The following is a 26,634-nucleotide window of genomic DNA, read 5'->3' as shown; positions in this document are numbered from 1 at the left end:
ATGACCTTTAAAATGTCAGAATTTTACACGGACAATCTTTAAAAACAGGGTCAAACCTAATCCCTGTTACCCACATGTCAAAACCTGTTATTTTAAAAAGTAACAGGTTGACAGTAACAGGTTTGATGATTTCAAACAAATTTGCTAATTGCTAGCTAATAGTCAATTTCACAAAAGCGCATAATGTACACTTTGAAAAGACTTTACTTGTAGATATTAATTATATTAAATGTACATTTTAAAAATGGTAACAGGATTGACATTGCACAATGACAATGTGACTATATTTAGAACAATATGCAAATTTGATTTTTATCAATAGATAAATAGATTTTTCTTTTTTTCTTTTTTTATCTATCTGTTTATATGCATACTATAATTTCCATACTTTGTTATGATGCTTACATCACATATATATTACAATCTATTTTAGAATTTAATGCTTGCGTTTCAAGTGAACGCATATTGAATTGACCCAAAGAAACATTGAAGACTGTTCTTTGTGATCACTTTTATTATTTTATGTATAAAAAACATCAGTAATTAGAAAATGCCAAAAGTTTGTTTTAAGCTGTATTCAAGAATCTGAATTCTGCTCCTCAAGCACTGTAGAAAAATAAAGTGAAAATGAAAAGACATTGTAAAAAATCATAATTTTAAATAGCCAAATTAAGCCACTGGTGACTTTCAAATAAAGACAAAAACATAAAACCTAGTTATGTCTCTCTAGATTTGTCAACTCACCACATGAAATGTTCACTTTATTTGAGCGTAAAATGTCAGCTTGAATGTCATCCATGTTTAAATGTAGGACATCAGCATTGTGCTGTAAACAACATGCAGACAAACACAGTTTAAAGTTCACTTTAACTTTATATTGACTATTGATGTTTTTACTGCAAATTATATATATCTCACCATAAAAGACTCGAACAGTCTGGTGCCCATGGCTCTGCGTACATGCTCTTCCACCACTGGATACATGCGCACAAAATGCTAAACAGATATTACACATTCATATCAGATTCTCATTGGTCTATTGCTTGCCCAATATTATATTTACTTAAGGCTGATGCAGAATCAGTGTATGCAAGATTAGATGAGTGAGGTAGTTTTAATTGTACCTCCAAAGCCAGGCTGGCTTGTCTCTGAGCATCTGCATGTTCCTGATTCCCCATTGCATATAGTAAGTGATGGATCACTCTGAGAGAGAGCAGCTCTTTGGATATCTCTTCACTTCTCTGTGCCAGAATCCTTTAACATCATGTCAATATATACTGTAAGTCAAGCTGATCTGTGTGTTTATGTACGATATAATATTTTCCATGCAGTATGTCTTGAATGTATCATTGTTTAAAGTACCTGATGGTTTTTGCAGAAGCTGCTTGCTGGAGAAGCACAGGGAGTGAATCAGTCATTTTGGCCACCTCTGGATCTAACAAAACAATTCAGCTGAATTTCAAATACAGAACGGGCCTGTTTATGACTCTTATGTCAGACGAATCAATAATGAGAAAGATGCTAATTCAAGCCACAATCTGTGTTTGTTTCTCATCTCGTCTACATCTGCTCCAAATTAAATTAAAGGTAACAATTGGGAGGTTGAATTAAGGACGTCTCCACGCTGCAACATGATCATAATGCAAAGCAGTATTGTTATTGGAGAACCACTGTTTCAGTTGCAAACAACACATACCTTGGCAGTTACACAAGTTTTATGCCTTGCTTTAATTGAAAGAAAATGAACAATAGATCATACCCTCCAGGATCTTGTGTTTGGGGTTTCTGTCTTTAGTTGGTTTGAGAAAAACCACCAGACCCCTGAGCAGAGCCGGTCTGACCTCTGATTGCATGAGCTCTGTTATCAGTTCTATGGCTGGAAGTTAAAATAAAAGTACAAATGAAACAGTGGGATTCACAGTAGGATACACAACAAATAATGTCAAATTGGAAATGTACACTTGCCCTCATATTGCACTTCTAAATGTAGGGACCTCAGCAGATTCAGTAAGGGTTCCACTATGCTATGATGGGCTGTCTTTACAATGGGCTGGACAAAGCAAAAGAAAAATTCAATACATTTTCATACGTTTTATAAATTGCAAAAATGTATACAAATTATAAAATTGGATAGTTGATGCAGTCATAGCAGTGTGACATCCCATTATTTAAAACTATTTTAAAACTAATTTAAAAATTTTGTTTTTCTATTTCTTAAATAATTATTTATTATAAATGGAGTTTTTTATGCTCATATTATAAGAGAGACTATCTGGAATATTTGTACTTTTAAACATTAATTTGTCACATCGCTAAAACAGCTAAAATGTAAAATGGTAAGCAGTTATAGTACTTACAAAATATACTTTTCCCATATACACTGCCAGTCAAAAGATTTTTACAATTTTTTAAAGGAGAAGTCCACTTTCAAAACAAAGATTCATATATAATGTACTCACCCCCTTTTCTTCCAAGATGTTTATGTCTTTCTTCAGTCTTAAACAAATTACGTTTTTTGAGGAAAACATTTCTGCCTTTTTCTCCATATAACGGACTGATATGGTGCCCCGATTTTGAACTTCCAAAATGCAGTTTAAATGCGGCTTCAAACGATCCCAAATGCGGTTGTAAACGATCCCAGCCGAGAAAGAAGGGTCTTATCTAGCGAAACCATCAGTTATTTTCATTAAAAAAGCAATTTAAATACTTTTTAATCTCAAACGCTTGTCTTGCCTTTCTCTCCATGAACTCTGTGTATTCTGACTCGAGACAGTTAGGGTATGTCGAAAAACTGCAATTGTATTTTCTCCTTCAACTTCAAAAATCATTTCAAAATCATCCTACTTCACTGCAGAAGTAACAACCCAGTCTTTGCAACATGAACATGCAAAGAAGATCAAACACCCTTAACAAAAAAAGTAAAACAGCGATATAGGGCGATTTTGAAGTTGAGGGAGAACATGAGATGGGAGTTTTTCGACATATTCTAACTGTCATGAACCGGAACAAAAACAACAAAAACGACGAGCGTTTGGCATTAAAAAGTATGTAAATTAGATTCTTTTTATTAACATAACCGATCGTTACGCTAGATAAGACCCTTCTTTCTCGGCTGGGATCGTTTACAACCGCATTTGGGATCGTTTGAAGCTGCATTTAAACTGTATTTTGGAAGCTCAAAATCGGGGTACCATATCAGTCCATTATATGGAGAAAAATGCAGAAATGTTTTTCTCAAAAAACAATTTCTTTACGACTAAAGAAAGAAAGACATGAACATCTTGGATGACAAGGGGGTGAGTAAATTATTTGTAAATTGTTGTTCTGGAAGTGGAGTCCTCCTTTAAAGAAGTCTCTTCTGCTCACCAAGCCTGCATTTATTTGATCCAAAATACAGCAAAAGTAGTAATATTGTGAAATATTTTGAACTATTTAAAATAATTGCTTTCTTACTGAACATATTTTAAAATGTAATTTATCCCTGTGATCAAAGCTACATTTTCAGCATCATTACTCCAGTCTTCAGTGTCACATGATTCTTTAGATTTGCAGTTCAAAAAATATTTATTATTATTATTATTATTATTATCAATATTTAGAACAGTTAAGTAAAATTTTCTAGGATTCTTTGATGAATAGAAAGATCCAAAAATCAACATTTATCTGAAATAAAAAGCTTTTGTAACATTATACACTGTACCATTCAAAAGCTCTGAGTCAATATATATATATGTATATATAAATTTGTTTACTTTTATACTTTTTTTTAACAAGGATGCTTTAAATTGATCAAAAGTGATGATAAAGTCATTTATAACGTTACAAAAGATTTCTATTTCAGATAAATGCTGTTCTTCTGAACGTCCTATCCATCAAAGAAACCTGAAAAAATTCTGCTCAGCTGTTTTCAACATAAGAATAATAATAAATGTTTTTTGAGCAGCAAATCAAAAAATTAGAATGATTTCTGAAGGAACATGTGACTGGAGTAATGATGCTAAAAATTCAGCTTTGAAATCACAGGAATGAATTACATTTTAAAATATATTCAAAGAGAAAACAGTTATTTTAAATAATATAAACAAAATTTCAAATTTTCAAAATTTTACTGTTTTTCCTGTACTTTGGATCAAAATAATGCTTGCTGAGCAGAAGAGACTTTAAAGCAAACTTAAAGGCATATACAATACTACAGATTTTTTTAACAATTAAAGATTCCTCTGGTGCTGATTGTCATCTTTCAACACTATTTTACCTGAACTACACGTAGGACCTGTAAAACAAGCTGCTGTGCTCTTGGTGAGATGCAGGTCATCAGGGAGATCAGGCCCTTATACACCTGATTGTGGTATTTGGGATTTCCATGGGCCAAAGATTCTAGTAGGGCGGCGGCTGTCTCCTGAGTCCCCTCTGTCTCTGATTTGGCCAAACATTCAGCTACGGCCTTCACACCTGTCAATCAGAGAAAAAACAGATGCGAGCACTGAAATCAGTTCATGAGCCAGTATGTGTGTGTGTGTGTGTATATAAAGTTGTCAGCGCTTGCCTGTCAAAATCCTTAACTTTCAAAATGGATCCAGATTGGATCATGCAAGGTTTTAACCTCAAAATATTTCATGAAAATGTTGCAGGCTCTCACTGAAAAATGAGCTGGAGCTGTTTCACTTCTTGATTGGTGGTTTGCTGTGCGGTCGTGCTGTGTAAGTACCGTAGCTTTCACAGATAAGCTCTTTATATTTTTGGCCAGCGTTGGCGATGATCTGGAGCAGGCGAAGAGCCTCGGTTTTATCCCCGTCTTTGAGTTTGTCTTGTCCTAGAATCTCAAGCAGGGTAAGCACTCCACCCACCTCCAGAAACTCCATCATGTACTGATGACTGATCATGCAAACAAACAAAATGAAACCACGTTTGGATAGACTGGAGTTTTCGGCTGTTTAAAAGACCTTGCGTGCTTGACATCTAGTACTAAAATTATATTCACAGCTTTTATTTTGTCTTTTACCTGCTGTTGGCAGAAAGGAAAACCCCCACTGCTTTAAGCTGAAGGTCTAGACATGTTCCAAACATATAGCTGGAAACAAAACATGTAAGGAGGAATACAACTCACAGTTAAACTTGTTTAAGTTTCAGTCAGATATTCAGAAGGTTTCTGATTTTGTAGAGCATATGTGTGGATACGTTAGTCTTATCCAGGCAGTGAGCCGAGCAAAGAACAGGCTGGCAACTTGAGCAAACTCATGCTCCAGTTCAGGACACGTCTTTCCTGTGTTCTTGGCCAAAAAGTCACTCAGCATTCGAACGCGCACCATCTTACTCCCCTGATCCCACTCATGGAGGAAACACATCACCTGACTGATGGAGGCCTGCTCTTTACTGCTAGACATGACTCAAACATTTCATAGACTGTGGGAAACAGTGAACAATATCAGTTGATGAATGTGTTATTAACATAAAACTTAGTGTTGCCCAGCAATGACTGACATTAATAGATCCAGAAAAAAGATTTTAGAGACACTACCAGTCAAAAGTTTTTGAACAGTAAGATTTTTAATGTTTTTTAAATAATTCTCTTCTGCTCACGAAGCCTGCATTTATTTGATCCAAAATACAACAAAAGCAGTAATATTGTGAAATATTTTTACTATTTAAAATAACTGTTTACTATTTGCATATATTTTAAAATATAATTTATTTCTGTGATCAAAGCTAAATTGTCAGCATCATTACTCCAGTCATCAGTATCACATGATCCTTCATAATTTATTCTAATAGGCAGATTGGCTGTTCAAGAAATGTTTTATTATTATTATTATTATTTATTATTCATTATTACATATATTATTTAAAACAGTTGATTTTTTTTTTCAGGATTCTTTGATGAATAGAAAGATCCAAAGCTCAGCATTTACCTGAAATAATAGGCTTTTGTAACTTTATACACTATACTATTCAAAAACATGGAAACAATATATTTTTTTTATTTTTTATTATTTGGCAAAGAAATGATAGAAATTAGTATTTTCTTTTAGCAAGGATGCTTAAATTGATAAAAAGTGGTGAAAAATATATAAACGCTATTCTTCTGAATTTTCTATTCATCAAAGAAGCCTTAAAAAATTCTACTACTGTTTTCAACATAATAATAATAATAATAATAATATATATATATATATATATATATATATATATTTTTTTTTTTTTTTTTTTTTTTTTTTGAGCAGCAAATCAGAGTATTAGAATGATTTCTGAAGGATCATGTGACTGGAGTAGTGAAGCTAACAATTCAGCTTTGAAATCACAGGAATAAATTACATTTTAAAATGTATTTAAAATATATTCAAATAAAAATGGTAAAAATATTTAAAAATATGACTGTTTTTGCTGTACTTTGGATCAAATAAACGCAGGCTTGGTGAGCAGAAGAGACTTCTTAAAAAAACAAATTTACTGTTCAAAAACTTTTGACTGGTAGTGTATATTTAATAGATTCAGACGAAGGAAATCACAATACATAAAATATTTTGTATATTTTTCGTATATATTTCCTATATATCACATTGTCAATTTCCCCATAAGTTGAAGAACGCAAACGTAACAGTTAATTACTTTGCCAATAAATGTTTGTTTACAGTAATAAAACAGCTTTCGTCGGATTGTGGTTGTTTCCCATTCGCTTTATAACGCACACTCAAAACCGAAATTCTTACCTTAACCTTATCCGTTTCATAATCTATATCATATTTGTTTACCAGCGAACAGGTTCACCACGGCATGTTTCTCACCTTCACTTCCGCCGATGTTTGCAGTTGCCATGGTTACTGACGCCCCTGTCCGTTTGGGAAGATCTGACGTCAGAGGCGTGAGAATGTTATTGGTGTTGTTTCATATATTGGTAGGCCTATATTTATTTATAACAGTCAGTTAGGAGATTATTAACTTTATTTCGCTTCACTTTCACTTTCTCATTAAAAGAGAAAAGAAAATTCGAAAAAAGATAATGGGGAAATGCAGCTGTAGTTTGATTTCATTTTATTTCAGCTAACCCAAAATTACATAATTTTATATTCAACACAAACTTGGAAACGTGAAGGTGCAACTCAAACTAACCATTCAGCGGAATACATTCAAAACTTTTGATTGAGAATCAAACATGCTGTATAGCATCTAACAAAGTTCACATATGTTGAAAACAATCATTTCTCTATTATAGAACTAACATACTGGTTGTAAACAAACTATTGCCATAAATACTAACTGAACTCATTTTTGTTACCATGTCTCCCTTCATTATTGAAGGTGCAAACATGCTCTTGAGAGTCCTCAGCTGAGAGTGAGATGTGCATTATCTATTTATGCATAGATTTTCTCTCACCCACAGAGAAAAGCTCTATAGACACACTTTTTTAAAGCACCTGTCTTGATTAGCCGTTTAAGTGAATTACGTTTTTAGAGTCTGACATCAGAACCAACACCATGATTGCATCACACAAGGCTGGAAAAAAGGCTTCATGTCTTGTGCTGTCAGACAGAAAGGTCAAAAATGCTGTTTATCCTTTCTTATTTCTTGGCATCTTGCACCTTCTCAATTTCCTGTTGAAAAAAAAAAACAATAACTCAGGGTTATTTACTTATTTATAAAATTAATACAGATTAGTCAATCTTTTTACATAGATAAAATAGATTTACCTCAATAAGAACACTTTTTAGTTTCTCATAGGCTTCTTCCAGGTCATCATTAACAATTACGATATCAAAAACTCCAGGTTCCTTACCTACAGAGAAGAAAATAGGCAAGGGGAATTAAGGTTTTCTTTTAAGCACAACCCGACTTACTGAAAGTGTCACTTACTGAGCTCCATGTCAATCCTCGCTGCCTCCAGACGCTTCTGTAGACTGTCCTCTGACTCTGTTTGTCTGTCTCTCAGACGCTTTTCCTGTAGGGAAATAAACCACCTTCCTGTATCTTATCACAATTTAAATGCTATATAACTATGAAACTGAGAATGTTTCTATCAACTCACCAAGATCTCCATTGAAGGTGGCTGGATGGAGATATATATGGGGTTCAGATCAGTCTTTTTAATGTTTTTCACTCCTTGTATGTCAACATCCAAGATGCAGATGAGGTTTTGTGCTTGAACGTCTTCAATGGATGATTTGCTGCAAGTGATAGTAAATTAATGACAATCTCTTGAACAATCTCAGCTACTTCGAGATCTTTTGGGAATTGGTATGACGACTACGAAATAGCGGTGAAGTACCTGAATTAAGAGGATAATGGGATTAGATAACGTATGTCACTTTATGAAATAAAACATACCTGGTTCCATACATGTTCCCAGAAAACTCTGCATTCTCAATGAATTCGCCCTTGTCAATTCCCTCTTGCATTTTCTCTCTGGTGACAAAGTGGTAATCTAGGTTGAGGACAGAAATAAATGAAGGTTAATTGTAAAACCAAGCAAATTATGACTTGCACCATTGCAAGCTGGTCTGTTGCTAGTCATCAAATGAACTGAAAGGGTGTTTATTCGACACATTCTAATAACCAGGTACTAGGAAACTATTAAAATAAAGACATGCAAGAAAGAAATTTCCAGAGGTTCGCTAAATAATAAAAGATTATTATTTTTGTATGAACTAGTTGACATTTCTGAAATCGTTTCACTGGTAAACAACACAAAATCCGTCATGCTCAGCAGAGGGCGCCAAATGTTTATTTCAAAATCTCCATTCGTATTATTGTTAAAATAGTTGCTCTTAACCTACCCTGGTGAAAAAAACAGCATATGCTGGTTAGGTAGGTTTTGATGCTGGTTTAAGATGGTCCTTTGCTGGTTTTTGCTGGTCATGTTGCTGGTCAAGGACCAGCATGAACCAGCAAAGGACCAGCATAAACCAGCAAAGGACCAGCATAAACAGCAAAGGACCAGCTTAAACCAGCATCAAAACCTACCTAACCAGCATTCCAGCAGAAAAACATACCTACCAGCATATGCTGGTTTTTTCACCAGGGTAGTAAATAACGGGAATGGTGTAAATTAAACAAAAACAAACAAACAAACCAAAAAAAAAAAAAAAAGCTGTGTTTGCGCATAAAATACATTTATATTTTCACAAAAAAAAAAAAAAAGTAGTAAAGCCCATGAGAAAGCTTTAGGGTTGCATGTTGCTGGATTCATACCATTCTGACGGTTTAACTCCACAACAGCACATCAGAGGGGAACTAAAGCGGGACGCAATGGTTCTGCAGGCAACACAAGACAAACAATTCACAACTACAGGAGGGCAAAACACTGACATCATCCGTGGCAGCACTGCAATGGAGACTTCCATTAGCATAACAACATGTGTCTGTGGAAAAACATCGCAAGAATTACAAAACAATAAAATTAGCAATGGCTGGTTGTAGTTACAGAAACTTTTAGATGCAGTATTTCTCTGTTCCACCTTTAAAGTCTCTTTAAAAAAATTAATTGTGATCTATTACTACTTAAGATGTTCATTAAATGTCCCAGAAGTTTAAGGTTCTGTTGCAATGCTAATGATTCATCTCTAAATATTTGTGACCCTGGACCACAAAACCAGTAAGGGTAATTTTTACAATTCAGAACTATTTGAAAATGTGAAATCTAAACAAAATCAAAATATTGAAAAAATTGTGTTTAAACTTGTCCAAATGAAGTTCTTAGCAATGCATATTACTAATCCCAAATTAAGTTCTGATATATTTACAGTATGAAATGTACAAAATGTCTTCATGGAACATGATCTTTACTTAATACCCTAATGATTTTTGGCATAAAATAATTAGATCATTTTGATCCATACAATGTATTTTTGGCTATTGCAAAATACAAATTTACCCATGCTAAGACTGGTTTTTGTCCAGGGTCACATTTGTGCTGTAGGGAAGTGATGCCACTAGTTCACATCACATGGAAAACCTAGGTATCACAGGGGGGCTATTTTCAAAGGCTTTTTACTCCAAAGTGCAGACTGGCATTCATGTCAGAGAGAACATGTGATGTCCACAATCATATCTTTGTAAATCTGGCCTAAAATGTAAATTGCTTACAAAGTTTTAGATTTTAGAAAGATGAAAGTAACCCCCATTACTCTTCTCATCACATGATTAGATATGCCAATAATCAGTAATAATAATCATTTATGACTAATAATGGAAATCAAATCTACACCTTCAGATGTCTCAGAGGATAGGACGTCTGCTACAGGAAGTAATGTAGCCCCCAGAAGCATTGGGAGACAATTCAGCCCTAGAGAAAACAACAAAGGCACATTGGGGAATAAAAAGAGAAATTTACCCCTGTGAAATGTGTCGAAATGTTTGGAAATGATTCTAAACAGTTCACTTGGGAGTAAGAAGCAGGGTAGAGGGAGCTTTCGAATTGGATGGGAACGTAAGCCTTTTTTTTCAAGGTTCCACTTCCACTTTCTCTAATTCACTTCCTACTCTGTAGGCAAATAGGTATACATTTAAATTTGTTATTTAGTCTGTTTCTAAACTCATACTGTATCTGACATCATCTGTTTCTCCGATATAGCAGGACTCTCAATTATAGTTGTTGAGTAGGAAATTCTGTCCTACCTTTTCCATCTTCTTCTCCAGGTCGAGGATTTCTGGTGGTGTCTGCAGAAAAAAGAAGATAAATGTATCAAAATATTCATCCAGCATTCTTGACACTTGGCTAACCATCTGTCTAATTTTTCCTGAAATGTTACATACGGGAGACACTGAATCCAAAAACCCCTTCATATTCTTTCATGAGTCTCTTCAACAGGGTGCTTTTCCCAGCTCCTGATGGGCCACTCAGAACTACAGGCCTGGGTCCTGACATTTCTCTGTGAGACAATCAAAACAAAGTGTACATGAGATGTTTTAAGCCAAGTTTTTTTGGTGATTAAATCCACAGACCTACTGTATTATGCAACAATTTTTTTAGTGAGTCTTAAATGTTTTAAAATGTTTTCTCCTGTTCAAAAGTTACAGTAAAAACAGTAATACTGAGAAATATTATTACAGTATCTGCTTTATCTATATATTTTTTTAGAATACAATTTATTCCTGTGATGGCAAAGCTGAATTTTCAGCATCGTTACTCCAGTCTTTATGATCCTTCAGAAATCTTTATAATATGCTGATTTCATCAGCAGTGAAATAAAAAAACATGGGGCTGATTAATATTGTTGTGGAAACTGATACAATTATATTCAGGATTCTATGATGAATATATAAGTTCAAAAGAACAGTATTTAATTAAAATAAATGTTTTGTAACATTATAAATATCTTTAAAGTCACATTTAATGCATCGTTGCTGAATAAAAGTATTCAATTCTTTAAAAAAAAATTAAAAGTAGTGATTAAATGCAGCTAGGACAGCAAAATATAAATTTGTACACTTTTTAACACTTTTACAAGGCAGGTGAAGTACCTCCCACATCTTTTGACATCAAAAGTCATGTGTTCGAAAAGATTCTATGGTATTTTAGCGTAAATCCATCTGTCGCTACAATAGCAGCCAACTAGACAGATGCCAACACGGGTTGGTTACGTGACATGACTTCATCCTCAAAAACGCAAACAAGGTCAATGAAAACTTTAGCTTTAAATGACCCTAGTGATAAATAAATATACTAAAATGTATTTAAATTTAATTTATAGTATACTACAAATATATCTACATATTATGTATTTAATAAAAATACCCTGCAGTTGTACTTTTAGTATACTAAACTGGTATATTTGAAGTCTAATTTGGACTAATTTCATACTTAATGCACTTTAATTGTGTGAAAGTAGTGCTGAAGTCCAACTAAAGGTATACTTAAGTATATTTGAATGTGCTAAAGTGAAACTACTGCAAATATACTTTAGCCAAATAAACCAAATAAAGTTTATTTATGATTTTATATCAGTAAGTCTCGAGCGATTTCTCAGTAAATATGTTAACAGACTTGAACTATACGTAGTATAAAATAAATGCATTTTAAATCTGTTACTTTTTTACTAGGGTATACTGTACCATTATATTACATTAAAATATGTATTTTAAGTGTAATTTTTAGGGATGGCAAACGATTAATCGCTTTTAATCGCATACAAAATAAAAGTTTGAGTTTGCCTAATATATGTGTGTGTACTGTGTGTAATTATTATGTATATATAAATACAAACACATTCATGTATATATTTAAGAAATATTTACAAGTATGTGTATTTATTATAATTTTTATATCATTTATATTATATATAAATAAAAAATGTGCATTAATAACATATTTCTCTCAAATATATATACATTCATTTGTGTATATTTATTTATACATAAAAATGACACACATGTATAAGGCAAACACAAACCTTTATTTTGTATGCAATTAATCGCGATTAATTATTTGACAGCCCTAGATTTTTACTTAATTTGTACATAAAAGTCTTTATTATTCAATCACAACAAACAAAAACCTTCCGTACTGAAAACGGATTACATCAAGTAGGAAGCTTTTGTCTTGGTGCCCATCTGACAAAGAGAGAGAGTGCTATAAGCTAGAGAAGCTGACATGGGCAGACACTGAGCCTATTGCACGCCTGCGCCTCTGCAAGAGAGAAGCTCAGGAACTAATCCACTGATCCGAGTGATTAGTGATTCTGTTTTGAGGTCTGTGGACTGGGTCTTGTAATGGAGAACAGGGCTATTTCCTGACTAAGAAACTTTTTAAATAGTTTATAATGGAAGTCGTTAAAAGTATGTTTAAAATGTTAAATGTGTTGATGGTGTTCTGACCTGGGCAAAACAGATAAAAATGTTCTGGTGTGAGGTTTTATAAATAAACTTTATCGGAGAGTCTGTGTCTTTCACAAAGCATTTACGTGCTTTACATGATAGTAAAGGATTTGCATGTTCATGTGAAGTGGCATGAAAATATCTTAATGAAGTCAGGTTAGGCCAGTGAAGAGGATTACCCAGCATGTAAGCCAAATGACAAGCCTAATGACAAAGGCCCAGTGACCCGATGCTTGTCTTAATATTTTCTGCAATGTCTGTTTGGAATAATACCCAGTCCATTTTTAGGGACTCTGCTGGAGACTACACAAACCAACTGGACGCACAATCCCATCTGGGAAACTCTAGAATAAATATACATCTGCCTCCTAGCAGTTTGTTCATGTTGTTCTTTGTTTATTCTATCAAATATCTCAGATGACATTTTCTGGCTACTGTATGTTTCAGTGTTTCTGTCTTAATCTTGTTTTAAGATGATGTTTCAAAATTTAAAAACATTTAAAGTGTATCATATTGTCTTTTCAAGACAATATGGAATGTCAAAACTAAAATTCACTGTCAAATATATTATATATATTTGAAAGAAAATTACAAATGAAATTAAAACCACAAATCAATATGCTTTTGCAAATTAAACATATAAATCCAGTACCTTTGTCCAGTATTCTTTTCAGATTGATCACATTTCATGCGTGTTTAATAACAAAACCATGTTATTAAAACCATTTGGATTACAATAAATTATACATTTTGACCTCTAAATTTTGAACCCCAGAAAATACAAAGTCAGCTCTTACCTTGCAAGTTAGACGGTGGTGAGTACGTAAGTGTGGTTCTAACTCACTGACTTACTGCCACAGCTTACTGCCAGTGACAATTACCACCTCCTCTGTTTACTCTCAGCCAATCATATTGCAGGTTTTGTGTATTTGTTGTTATGACATAGATAAGAGGTTTAACCATATGAAACTTTGAAAAGCTGTAATGAATTGTTTTTCCTGAGAAATAATGGTGAAAATGTACAAAAGGTTTTGTAGTCAAGACTTATGTGTCCATATTAACATCCAGCCTGAGAAATGTCCTATATAAAACTATATTACTATACTATCTATATATAACAAAAAAAAAAAAAAAAGTGACAACTAGCCCCAGTCTTTCCAGTAATGCATTGTAAATAATCAGGGCAAAACTATAATTATGTAATAATCCTATATTTATAATTTACAGTAGTATGGAAATATAAAACGAAATTACATTCAAACTATACGAAGTATGCCACACTTACAAGCAATATGGAATTTTATATTCACCATTAATATTTACAGCGCTTCTTACAATACAGATCGTGTCAAAGCAGCTTTACTTTGACCTCTGATCTATTAAAAAAGACACAATGTGCTAAATAATTATTATTAAAATGCTATTTAATTATCATGCAATATCACACAATGCAGTCAGCTAAAAATGTTATTTGGTGTAGGCCTGGCATTAACTGAACTAGATCAAACAACAATAAAAACTGTCAAATATAGCTGGAAATTTGTTTATAATTCTCCACAGAGTCTCCAAAATAAAATGACAGTCAAATAAAGTTGCATAATCCTACATAAATCTCCTCACTGGCTGCTAGTAGAGACTCGTGACATTTTTTCTGCTAAGATATCCCTTGCAAAGCGTCCAAAAACTCATCTCATTAGTTAGGGTTGCTGGGGCTGCAAGTGTAAATATAATTTTTGCTCACATTTGGGAGTTCTGAAGTAAAATACACTGTGAGAGTAGTGCACTAGCTAACTTCCGTTGCATTAGACACACGGCTAGGCTAATCCAGCGCTAACCTAAATCCACACAGACGAGCGTCCGTATACTGGTGCTAATTAGAGATATGTCATGCCATCAGCCTCAGACATCCTTTTATCAGGTCATTCATTAAAGGAATCTTTAAGAATGGCTGAAACGAACTGGCCAGGTGGTGTTAATGCCGGCGGAAATGCCGGTTATTATTGTACCTGCCACTGTCTCAGCTCAAACAATAGCAGTGCAGAAAATGTCAGCGTCATGGCGTTGATTTACAGGGAATACAGTACAATAATAACTGATCAAATGCATACATTTAATGCAATTTAAGTACGGCAGCTTTTGTTAAAATGTCTGTAAAATGCATAAACAATCCTCCAGGTCCAGTTCCACATTTATGTCCATGCTGATGCCTTGGTGCTGACTCATGTGATCAAGTAAAACCATTTGTTAGACAACAACTTTATTTTTTGTCAAAGAAAAACACGTGTCTGTACAAAATACATCATCATAAAACAAAGCTGGTTTTATGTTTCATTCTATTTCAGTTCTATCAAAAGTGCTTCATGATCTTTGAGTTACCTGTAGTAACTTGACTAGAGTGTCTAGACAGTAACAAAACTATTGCTAAAATACCACAAAGGAAATTGAACTCCTTTTTTGTTAGTTCTGAGCTTAGTCATCATGTCAACAGACCTTTGTTCTGCTTGGCAGTGGACAGGAGTGAGGGCTAAGCAGAGATCAAGCTCAGCGTCCATATCCTGCATTAAGAATCAATTCCATCTGCTAAGGGAGGGAATCACATGGTCCTCGATGCAGCTCTGCTGTACAGTACATATCAATACAATAACCTGCCAATCACCTGTTAGGGGTTGAATATTAATTCATTACAAGAATGTAGACAATTCTACACAGCATCTGAAGTTGAAGAGCACAAAATGTCAAAAATATACAGGGAACTACTTCAACATCTGTTGCTGGAACCTATAGTAAAAACTATTTTTATTTATGCATGTGAACTGTTTGATAAAATTAGCACTTTTTGAATCTACAAACCTTGTGAGAATGGCTTTGTAATTTTGCATCATATTCAGTTTCGTCTTTGAGGTTTTATGCATGCTTAGGATAAGGGGTTCATGAGACAAAAACAATTACACTATATCACCTGTGTAACAGCTGAAATTATAATTTATCTTAAACCATATTTAAAGATCCCATTCACTATTAAATTACAATTACATAAGTATGGAAAATAAATGTACAAGATTGATTTCTTTTTTGCACATTCTACACGAAACACAGTTTATGAATGATTTAAAAGTTAACTGCTTTACCATTTCAGATATCAACACGGCTAGATCCAAATTAGAAAAGAACTCTTCGGTGTAAACATTCACAAAACTATTTGACAGATTGCTTTTGAGCTTTCTCTATGAGAATAACTTAATATTTTATAAAACAAGGATTTACAACATTTTGCGATCAGTTTTACTGTCCTTACAATATTGTTGCGGCAGATTTTAAACTTTAAAACTTTACCATTTCACTAAGAAATGAACACAGTGGTCTTCATGTAACTGGGTTGCATTCCAACAGGACTCTGTTGGGGTGAGACATCCTCTAAGTTTTGCATCGGCCCAGAAAGGTTCTCCTTAGTAAAAGTGATCTGTTTGTGAGTACAAACAGGCCGATGACAGGGCAGCTGTAACTCTTCATAAATACACTCGTCTCAGGTCCCCAGGTGAGGTGATAGTGTTGCACTGTGGACACAGTTTCTTTGCTCCCTGCGATCAAAAACAAGTGATTAATTTACAGGATTCATTTGATGAAGTGCTGAAAAACTTTAGATGAGCATGCTCATCTCACCAGGGTGCGAAGCCAGCATTCCTCACAGTGGACATGCCAGCACTGGATGGAGGTCAGAGGTACTGTGTAGGAGTCCTGAAAAATGTATATGTTCACATTAAAATTCCATACATAGGAAAAATGTGAACTACACCAGCTCTCAAGTCATATATTACACACAAATATTACAACAAAAGATATGTAATACTTAAAAAAAATCTTTTGATGGATCTTTTAAATATATTTTAAGTATATACTACCAGTCAAAAGATCTTTAATGTTTTTAAAGAAGTCTCTTCTGCTCACCAAGCCTGCATTTATTTAAACCAAAGTACAGTAAAAACAGTAAAATATTTTTACTATTTAAAATAACTCTTTTCTATTTGAATATATTTTAAAATTTAATTTATTCATGTGATTTCAAAGCTGAATTTTAGCATCATTACTTCAGTCACATGAACCTCCAGAAATCATTCTAATATTCTGATTTGCTGCTCAAAAACATTTATTATTATTATTATTATTATGTTGAAAACATAATAGTAGAATTTCAGGTTTCTTTGATGAATAGAAAGTTCAGAAGAACAGCGTTTATCTGAAATACATATCTTTTGTAACATTATAGATGTCTTTATCATCTTTTGATGAATTTAAAGCATCCTTGTTAAATAAAAATATTCATTTTTATAATTTCTTTCGTTTCGTCAACAGCAAATCAGCATATTAGAATGATTTCTGAAGAATCATGTGACACTGAAGACTGGAGTAATGATGCTGAAGATTTAGCTTTGATCACAGGAATAAATTACATTTTTAAACATATAAAAATAAAAATGAAACATACATAATAAAAATATTTCACAATATTAGTGCTATTGCCGTATTTTGGATCAAATAAATACAGACTTGGTAAGCAGAGGAGAATTCTTTAAAAAACATTACTAATCTTACTGTTCAAAAACTTTTGACTGGTAGTGTGTATATATATATATATATATATATATATATATATATATTCAGTAGGAACCTGTTAAATTGACCAAATGTAAATGTAAAGAGTTTTTTAATGTTACAAAAGATTTCTATTTCAAAGAAAATATCTCTTTTTTTCCCCACTTTTTTACATTTTGAACTGTATTCATCAATGGAAGATGAAGAAATAATTTTCACAAAAATATTAAGCAGCAAAAACTGTTTTCACTATTGATAATAAGACATGTTTCTTGAGGACCAAATCAGGAACGATTTCTGAAGGTTCATGTGACACTGAAGACTGGAGTAAAGGCTGCTTCAGTTCAGTTTTACCATACAAATTACATTTTAAAATATATTAAAACAGAAAACAATATTACTGTTTTAACTGTATTTTTGATCAAATAAACACTGCCTTGGTAAGCATAAGAGACTTATTTCCAACGCATGATAAAATAAAATTTTTAAATGGTAATGTGTACATAATTAATAGAAAGTCTGATTATTTGTAATTATTTATTACTCTTTTTTTTTTTTTTGAATAAATATGTAAATAGCAAGGTCAAGCTTACCATGCAGATGAGACACTTGAATCTGTCCCCTCGTGTGAGCTGCTTCTCCAGATCTCTGATCCGTGTTTTCAGGGCCTCCAGCGTACTGAGGGAGGGGTCATCCACCAAGCTAAACGAAACAAAGAACAAATCCATCAGAGATTGATTAGAGAGTCACAGCGTGCTGAGGGCTTTGTCGCTGAAGGCCACATGTTATGAATTCTAAATTACACATGAACGGTAATCAGAAGACAGATTGCATCATTAAATGAGCTGCACTCAGAAGCAAATTCAACATTGTAAAACATGAGCGTGAGCACCGCTATTGTAATGCCATATTGAACAGTAAAAATGAAGAGCGTATACTGACTGCATATGTCTATGTTCGAAACGTGATTGGTTAGCCACAAGAGATTAAAAAAAAAAAGCCCTACAGAAATTTGTAGCCACTTGTAGACCTAATAAAAGTACAACACAATTCCAAAAACTTTTAGTGTGGGCAAAAACAGCTTAAGATGGCCCCTAGTATCGGCCCTTCCCACAGCAGGTGAGGGACAGCCGTGTCATCGCAGTGTGCAAACATTGTCTCAGTGTAATTGCTTTATTAGCGTGTCCACACAGGGCCGGGCAGCAAGCGCCCCGCGGCGCACTGTCATTTGTCAGGAACGGTCCTCCTTCCCGCCTCACTAACCCCTCCTCACTCGAGTGTTTCCACTTCACCACAATTAAATAACACTCGCTCAGAGCCCCCCTAATCCCCGGTAGGAACATCCTGGCCAACGCATCCCCATTTAATCAGCTCTCAGGAATTGAACTATGACAGCAGGGGGTTTAAGTGATCCATCAAAAATGCCTCATGTAATAGCCGCCAAATATAAGCATAATGAATGCTGGTTTTTCTCTTGTAGCTGTCTGGTGGAAATATGAAATAACTGCCCTTGTCCTCAGGCTAAATACCTATTGGAGAGTAGTGACGGATCAGGTACATAAATATGCTGCAGAACAGAAATCTCACACAAATGCATACCTAATATATATATATATATATATATATTTTTTTTTAATGCTTTATATTGTGCTTTTGTGTGTGTGACAGAGAGAGAAAAGTCTTGTTTTGATAGTGGTGATGCAACTTCTCTAATCTGTGGGTGGACATCCAAATACATACAAATCACTTGCACATAATACATTTAGAATAAAAAAAGTCTAGTTTTTCTGCAATATGACACTCCTCGACTGATAAATGGATCAATCAAGCTGATTAATGATTCACTCCAAAACATAAGTCAAACACGCTTCAGTGAACCTGCCAAAATGTAGCTCCGCTGAGAAAGAACTGAGTTGCGTGACTCTTATTGAACAGGTCAGCCATATATAATTGCTCATGTGTCTGTTCCATGTGCAAACGTGAACTCAGTTACACAATTAGTAATGCATAAAAATCTGTCCCAGTGCACACGGAAAGAAGTTAAAATTTCCCAGCAGGATTTATAAAGTGCCGTATCATGATCCTGCAGAGATCTTATCCAAGAAAATGACATAAATGCTGGAGAGGAGAGGGACAGAGGAGAGTGGGTGGAGGCATTTGAATCTTAACCTATATCTGTATATAACTCTTTTCATTTGTATAGCTTTGCTGTTGTGTTACTCTGAGGAAAATGTCAGTTTTGTAATGAGCAAAGGTTTTATGACATGAATTAAATAATGCATTCAAAAATATGCAAGTCAAGATGAATCCTTTGTATTGTGATTTAAATAATGTGAAACATGCATGAATGAATAGATCAAAATAAGATGTATAATATTTAGAGAAAAGGATGAATTGTCATTTCATGCTGACTTTAAGGTATACTTACATTTCTAACTCACTGTTCTTACAGGTTCTTGGAGATGCTGTGCTTGTGTTGTTGTCAAACTCTCCATTGCTTGTAGTAGGTGTTTCTGCAGACGTAGTAAATTATTATAAATAATCTGATTTCTCTGAAAGAACACATGCACTATATATGTATATACATACACTACTAGTCAAATGTTTCTCACCATACCTGCATTTATTTGATCCAAAGTACATCAAAAATAGTACAATTTTGAAATATTTTTACTATTTAAAGTAACTGTTTACTAATTGAAAATATTTTAAAATGTAATTTATTCCTGTGATTTCAAAGCTGCATTTTTAGCATCGTTACTCCAGTCACATGATTTTTCAGAAATCATTCTAATGTTCTGATTTGCTGATCAAAAAACATTTATTATTATTATTACTATTATTTTTATAATGTTGAAAACAGCTGACTAGAATTTTTCAGGTTCTTTGATGAATAGAAAGTTTAGAAGAACAGCATTTATCTGTATCAGCATTTATCAGCATTTGTCTGATACATTTATCATTTATTTTACTTCTTTTGTAACAATATAAATGTCTTCACTTCTGATCAACAAAAGTCAGGGTCCCCCCTTCTACAATTTCTTTCCAAAAATAAAAAATTATACGGACTACAAGCTTTTGAATGGTATAGTGTATAATGTTACAAAAGCTTTTTATTTCAGATAAATGCTGATCTTTGGATCTTTCCATTCATCAGAAAATCCTGAAAAATTGTACTCAGCTGTTTTAAATATTGATAATAATGATAATGAATGTTTCTTAAACAGCAAATCAGCATATTAGAATGATATAAGTAATGATGCTGAAAATGTAGATTTGATCACAGGAATAAATTATAATTTAAAATATATTCAAAAAGAAATCAGTTATTTTAAATAGTAAAAATGTTTCAGAATTGTACTGTTTTTGCTGTACTTTTATTCAAATAAATGCATGCTTGGTGAGCAGAAGAGACTTCTTTAAAAAAACATCTTACTGTTCAAAAACTTTTGACTGGTAGTCTATACACATAGCAAAGCATAGTATAGTATATACATGCACTGAAATCTCTTGGCTCACCTGAGTTTGCTAACTTGGTTTGCTCTGGAGTTAATCTGCTGGTTGTGTCACCACTTTTAAAGCAAAATAAATGAATAAGTAAGTATTAGTAAAGTAGAATAGAATCTCTAATAATATGCTGTTTGTCTCTATGCATACTTTAAAACAGCTCCTCTTAACGCCTGCCTCTCCTCTGCATCTCTGGGTTCATTTCCTGAACATGGAATCACATCCGCCTCCGTGTATCTGAGATGATTTGCTAAGGAGACATTTCTTATTATCAAAAATGCTTTCACGAAAAAAACAAAAGATCAGAGCATGTTCTCATTGAGCCATAAACTGTGCTGACTGACAGCAAAAATAAGGATACTGTGCTTTTCCATACTCCAAAGTATCATCGCCATCCACATCCAGATCTGCATCGCTGTCCTGATGTTCTTTCAACGTACTGCTCACCAAACCTTAAGACATTTGATATGAGGATTCATGAAATGACAAAAACACAAAGGAATAGAGTGTGAAATTCAAAAATAGGTTGAGACACAAATACGCCCTACAAAAATCAAAAGTGTGTTTAAGGACACAAGGGTCTGTATGACCTCTGAGTCCTTTGTGATCGGCTCTGTCTCTGTTTTTGACCCCTGTCTGAGTGCTTTTACAGTAATCTCCTTCTCAAGAGGTTAACACCACTCCCATTACCTCACGTGTCTGCTGTGAACTAATCACACATACAAGTCTGTTGCAAAACTAAGTGAGCTGTCTTGCTGTTTACATAGGCGGTCACTCGACCTCATAGGAAACTGATTTTTTAAGATATTCGTTTTTCTAATCTGATACCTGATTTCAATCTGACTCCTTATAAACACGTTTTGATTTATATGAATGCATTTGGTGTGTAGTTAAATTGCTATAAAGCGTGTGTTAGTGTTTCGTACCTCTGAAGCCTCTGAGAACAGAAACCATCTGTATTCTTCTCTGTTCGGCCCATTCAAACTCCCTCCCAGCTGACAGCACGGAGCCATCTTCAACAACACACACGTCTCTCTGTGGGAAACACACACACACACACACACACACATATATCAGTATCTCTGGTGAAAATGTCTCCACCAGCCTCAAGACAACACTTTCATCTGCTACCTGCCCTGAATGCCCTCTTGGCATTAGGTCACAGCTGAAAATAAAAAGAAACAGACATTTCACTTGCAGGTTTATAGTTTGTTAGATCCTTCTGGCCACATGTACCTGTCCTATACATCATATGACTGACTTAGTAGAACAGGACAGCTGACGCCTGTCTCATGCTGCCTGTCACATACAGATATTACAAACAATCTGCGATCTGTCAGTGAAAGCAGATCTAGAGAAAATACAGACTACAGAGGAAGGAAGGTTCATTGTTTTGAATGACATTTTTAAACACACGCACAATGAGAAATAAGCTGCATTTTCATCATACCTGGTCTTCCTCTGCTTTCCGTCTTTTTAGTTTCCCAATGCGTGCTAAAAAAACAAACAAAAAAGATGATTTTTTTTTTTTACTGAAGCTTGACACATTTCATATTATGTTATCTAAAAATATGAAGCATAAATACATTTCTATGATTTGATTTTTCTCCAGTGGCAGTTTTTGATGGAGATATATACAATTTCAAGCTGACATAAACTGATAAGACGGAAAGGCCTCTATGGCCTACAAAAGATAAATAAATGGCATGGGAATTGGACTGATCTGTTTATCTGATTATAAAACAAAGACACATAAAAGATTTCCAGAATTCTCTGCATCTTCTCTTGAACACACACACGCAGAAGAAGTAAAATTCAGCATTGTGGAACGGTAGCCACCACTCCATTAAAATCCCTGTGTTTTGCTGAGCTGCTAATGATGTTAAGGAACATTAATCTTTAGGAGCCTCAGCTCATAATAGTCAAAGCAGACAGTAGAAACAGAGCTGAGGCTGTTACAATCACAATGAAGTTGAGCATAACGGAGAGGGGATCATTAATTAGAGAGAGAATCTGATCAATTAGCTGTGACCAGTCGTGTGCACCTTTTTTAGATGTTAATGAAATAACATAAAAATTAACAGTCCTGATAAATGATCGAAAATTCAACATGATAGAGTATCAATATTTCACAGTACAGAGATTCAATACTCTGCGTATTACTGTCAAGGGCGTAATAATACATTAAATACTACATCGTTTTCTGTTGAAAATAATTCTACAGTCATTTTCTCCTTTTTATTACTATTCTTGATAAAGCCTCTTTACATCTCATTTAACTAAAGCGAAATCTTCATGTAAACAAAATAATAAAGTGTTGGTAGTGAATTAGCTTACCAGAAAGTGGGCAAGTAGATACATGTGGGAATCCAGAGTCAGGCCAAACATGAATAGATTTCACTTTCTGTTTGGCGTAGCACCTGCACCAGCAGAGCTCCTTAACTGTTAACATATCAAAAGGTTAAAGGTCAATAATCCGCTCTGCTCGTGAGGGTGCTAGGTCAAAGGTCAGGGGCTGTGCTTTAATTGTTACTGTTCATACTGTGTTATGCACCAGTGCTGTTTGAGGACAGTTTGTAATAATTACTGAATATCAGTTTCAAAGAATGTCTTTTTATGAAACTTGTATTAATATTCAGATTAGGCAGATAGGCAATGACTGAAATGCAAAATACAGAAAAGAGAAATATGGTGAGACTTTGAGATACTGAAAGTCAGTGACAACATACCATTGAGTCTTGTTTGCCTGTTTGCTCGTACTCGCAAAAATGTCTGAAATTAAAAAGAGAAGAAGAAACGGATGCTTTCAAATTCATAATCTCATACAAAAACATTACACTTAACATTTTATTTGAAAGAAGAAGCCAAAATTTGTTCTCACTGAATATCCAATTTCACAAATATGTCATGTTGTGGAAACAAAATGGAAGTAAAAAAATGTTTTATGCAAATTTGACCATACACTGCAAACCAATTCATACTATGCAAAAATGGTTAAAATAAATAAATAAATAACCAAATAAATAAATCAATAAATAAATAAAGTGTGGATATTGTGAGGACAGTATTGTTTGTAAAATAATAACTGGCTTTTATATTGGCATTTCACTAAACCAGAAACAAATTATTAAAATATCATGTTTTTCTTCTATTTTTTGTTAAAGTGTATGTTTTCTACTCAGTGCATATTAATACATTTATAAAACTTTTTATATATATATATATATATATACACTGCTGTAGTTTCAGATCGGTACGATTTTTATTATTTCTTAAAGATGTCTCTTATGCTCATCAAAGCTGTGTTTATTTGATCAAAAATACATAAAAAAAACGGTAATATTGTGAAATATTATTACGATGTAAAATAACATTTTTCTATTTTAATATACATTAAAATCTCATTTATTCCTGTGATCAAAGCTGAATTTTCAGCATCATTAGTCCAGTCTTCAGTGTCACACGATCCTTCAGAAATCATTTTAATATGCTGATTTATTATCAATGTTGGAAACAGTTGTGATGCTTAATATTTTTTTTGGAACCTGTGATACTTTTTTTCAGGATTCTTCGATAGATAAAAAGTTAAAAAGAACAGCAGAAAGCAAAATAAAATTATAACAGTTTTTTAGAGCATAAATATTATTTTAAATTCAATTACAGTCCAGTAGATGGCAGCACTACACTAAGGTCTGTCTCAAACTTTTGATTGACATGTAGTGTAGCAACGGGTAAAGCCACACTTAAATTAGACTGAATCAAAAGAATTGCAAGTTAATGCTGTTAGATGTATATAACACGCATTTTGTTCTCACCTGGTACCTGTCGGAGTGCACAGCCTCGTCCGCAGGACGTGGAGAGGAGGCGGAGGAGGACCCCTCTCTCTTTATGTGCATAGAAAACAGAGACTGAGAGAGGCAGAGTGGTTATTATTGCCTGTAGACATAAATAAATTGTATATAACAAGTGTTGTGAAGTACATTGGAGAGTCCGTACCTTAGGCGGTCCAGCAGCGAGACATTCCTTTTGAGCAGGACCCTGACTGTAAACGGGTGAGAGTGTTATTAACACATATTTCATCACCACAATCCCATTACCAACAAAACTCCGACCAGTTTTAAACACAAAGCACGAATCTGAATAATCAAACTTGCTTGGAAACAAGAGATCAGCTTGCATATTGTTCTCAAACGACATTTCCTTCACAGTCAAATAAAAATAACGTATAAAAACGCAGGTCCTGTACAGCGGGGAGGTTCTAACACACCCTGGGGCCGAGTTCAATTTGACACAATTACTGTCCACAGCTCTGTCACTAAGCAGATTATGGCTATAATTTCTTTATTGGAGAAATCTTTCATGTGTTCAGAGTGGCTAATGTGCCGCCCTGCCTCGTCTGATGCTGATAGCAAACGTTGAGGAAACGCGTTATTAGCTTGCTATGATTTTCGCAGGGACTGCCTTGAGCTTGACTGGCTGTGAAATGTCAGGAACAATGTAACAGCTTGTAATTTGTGATGTTGCAATGATGAAGGAGACAGGGAAAAGGGTGGAGGCATGGTGCACGTGCCCGGAGGCTGTAGATAAATATGCCATCAAGACCTGGAAGCATTTAATGTGCCTTTGGAAGGGACAGGCTACGGGGAGGAGGTGTGTGTACATGTGTGTGTGTGTATGTGTTCATTGTCTCAATCTGCTTTAATTCTGCCCTTCCTCCATCTCGTCTGCTCTTGTCTCCAGTTTTGATCTCTTTACTATGAGCGCCGATGCATTTTCATGAGCCTGGATGAGATTTGAGTAAGAGTGACAGAAGAGCATGCTGACTGTCAGCGGCACTTTACTGTCTACATGTTGCGGTCGACACAAAGAGACTGAGGCAGTTCAAAAAAATCAAATCAGCCCTCGACTGATCGGCTGATGATCTCAGATGGAGCTGAATGGACGGAAAAACAAAAGGAGACATAAGCGAAGCAGAGGGAGTCTAATAGATTATTGATTGTCTGAGTCATTATATGGATTGTATCATGTTCATTACAGAAGAACATGACAGGTTTCATTTTTGGCCTCTCTATGAGAATCACAGGTGAAGAATGAGGGGAAAAAGAGTGTGATAGAAAACAACACTGGGATACTCTATTTATTTATGTTACTTCATTTAAACAAATACATTTTTAATAAAACTTGTGATAATAACATCAAATAATGAATAATAATATAAATTATTTGCATTTTGTATTATGCCCAAGCATCCCCGCAGTTTAAAGAATTAACGGTTGGAAGGATTTTTTTCTATATGAATGTATAAATAAGTTATTGTTTGATTTTTATTAGGATTTTAGATTATGGCAACAAAATACAATTAAGAACCACAAAAACTAGGACAATATTGGGACATTATTGTTTTTTCAGATTTTCAAAAAACATTTTTATTCAAATAATTAAATGTTAGATAATAATGCATTTATGATCAAATAAAATGTATGAATTTCTTAACAAAAAAAAAACTTGATTTAAGTACTCAATTTAAATAAATTAATATTAAATATTTATAATAAATAAAATGCAAAACAAAAAACAAATAAAGCAAAACAAAACAAACAATCACAAACAAACAAAGTTATTGTTTGACTTTTCTTAGGCATTTTGGATTACGGTAACAAAATACATTAAAGGACCACAAAAATTGGGTCAGCATTGGGATTTAAGTACTTGATTTAAATAAATAAATG

At 34.0% G+C, this 26,634-nt stretch overlaps 3 protein-coding genes across 5 annotated transcripts in view; all 3 read right to left on the bottom strand.

Annotated features, from left to right (window-relative positions):
* Nucleotides 1-498: 498 nt before the first annotated feature.
* armh1 (armadillo like helical domain containing 1) lies at nucleotides 499-6,788 on the bottom strand. The gene is made up of 12 exons (XM_051116991.1): nucleotides 6,708-6,788; nucleotides 5,179-5,403; nucleotides 5,003-5,071; nucleotides 4,709-4,875; nucleotides 4,256-4,452; nucleotides 1,966-2,050; nucleotides 1,760-1,876; nucleotides 1,363-1,435; nucleotides 1,125-1,254; nucleotides 919-996; nucleotides 745-826; nucleotides 499-606 (listed from the first exon to the last, which is right to left on the bottom strand). The coding sequence occupies exons 2-12, from the start codon at nucleotides 5,382-5,384 to the stop codon at nucleotides 578-580; spliced, it is 1,233 nt and encodes a 410-aa protein (XP_050972948.1). The 5' UTR covers nucleotides 5,385-5,403; nucleotides 6,708-6,788; the 3' UTR covers nucleotides 499-577.
* A 251-nt stretch (nucleotides 6,789-7,039) lies between these two features.
* Nucleotides 7,040-13,726, bottom strand: guk1b (guanylate kinase 1b). Of its 2 annotated transcripts, XM_051116999.1 has the most exons (9): nucleotides 13,606-13,726; nucleotides 10,748-10,863; nucleotides 10,610-10,651; nucleotides 10,200-10,277; nucleotides 8,321-8,417; nucleotides 8,022-8,160; nucleotides 7,850-7,934; nucleotides 7,687-7,772; nucleotides 7,040-7,590 (listed from the first exon to the last, which is right to left on the bottom strand). In XM_051116999.1, the coding sequence occupies exons 2-9, from the start codon at nucleotides 10,857-10,859 to the stop codon at nucleotides 7,558-7,560; spliced, it is 672 nt and encodes a 223-aa protein (XP_050972956.1). In that variant the 5' UTR covers nucleotides 10,860-10,863; nucleotides 13,606-13,726; the 3' UTR covers nucleotides 7,040-7,557. The 2 variants fall into 2 exon arrangements, with proteins under 2 accessions (XP_050972956.1, XP_050972957.1); XM_051117000.1 differs by lacking the exon at nucleotides 10,200-10,277.
* A 1,360-nt stretch (nucleotides 13,727-15,086) lies between these two features.
* The window catches only part of rnf220b (ring finger protein 220b), a 40,035-nt gene continuing 28,487 nt past the window's right edge, over nucleotides 15,087-26,634 (bottom strand). The window contains exons 4-16 of one of the 2 annotated variants that reach the window (XM_051116979.1): nucleotides 24,902-24,947; nucleotides 24,721-24,813; nucleotides 23,635-23,677; nucleotides 23,243-23,347; nucleotides 22,356-22,399; nucleotides 21,832-21,940; nucleotides 21,267-21,357; nucleotides 21,056-21,142; nucleotides 20,918-20,970; nucleotides 19,827-19,911; nucleotides 17,992-18,100; nucleotides 16,469-16,543; nucleotides 15,087-16,386 (exon numbers count right to left, since the gene is read on the bottom strand). In XM_051116979.1, coding sequence (XP_050972936.1) covers nucleotides 16,315-16,386; nucleotides 16,469-16,543; nucleotides 17,992-18,100; nucleotides 19,827-19,911; nucleotides 20,918-20,970; nucleotides 21,056-21,142; nucleotides 21,267-21,357; nucleotides 21,832-21,940; nucleotides 22,356-22,399; nucleotides 23,243-23,347; nucleotides 23,635-23,677; nucleotides 24,721-24,813; nucleotides 24,902-24,947 — 1,012 coding nt within the window. In that variant the 3' untranslated portion in view covers nucleotides 15,087-16,314. The remainder of the gene's footprint in view (nucleotides 16,387-16,468; nucleotides 16,544-17,991; nucleotides 18,101-19,826; nucleotides 19,912-20,917; nucleotides 20,971-21,055; nucleotides 21,143-21,266; nucleotides 21,358-21,831; nucleotides 21,941-22,355; nucleotides 22,400-23,242; nucleotides 23,348-23,634; nucleotides 23,678-24,720; nucleotides 24,814-24,901; nucleotides 24,948-26,634) is intronic. The other variant, XM_051116980.1, reaches the window with a different exon arrangement.

Source organism: Labeo rohita, chromosome 8 (assembly GCF_022985175.1).
Source record: "Labeo rohita strain BAU-BD-2019 chromosome 8, IGBB_LRoh.1.0, whole genome shotgun sequence".
NCBI lineage: Eukaryota > Metazoa > Chordata > Actinopteri > Cypriniformes > Cyprinidae > Labeo > Labeo rohita.
This window is presented reverse-complemented; position numbering and strand designations above follow the sequence as displayed.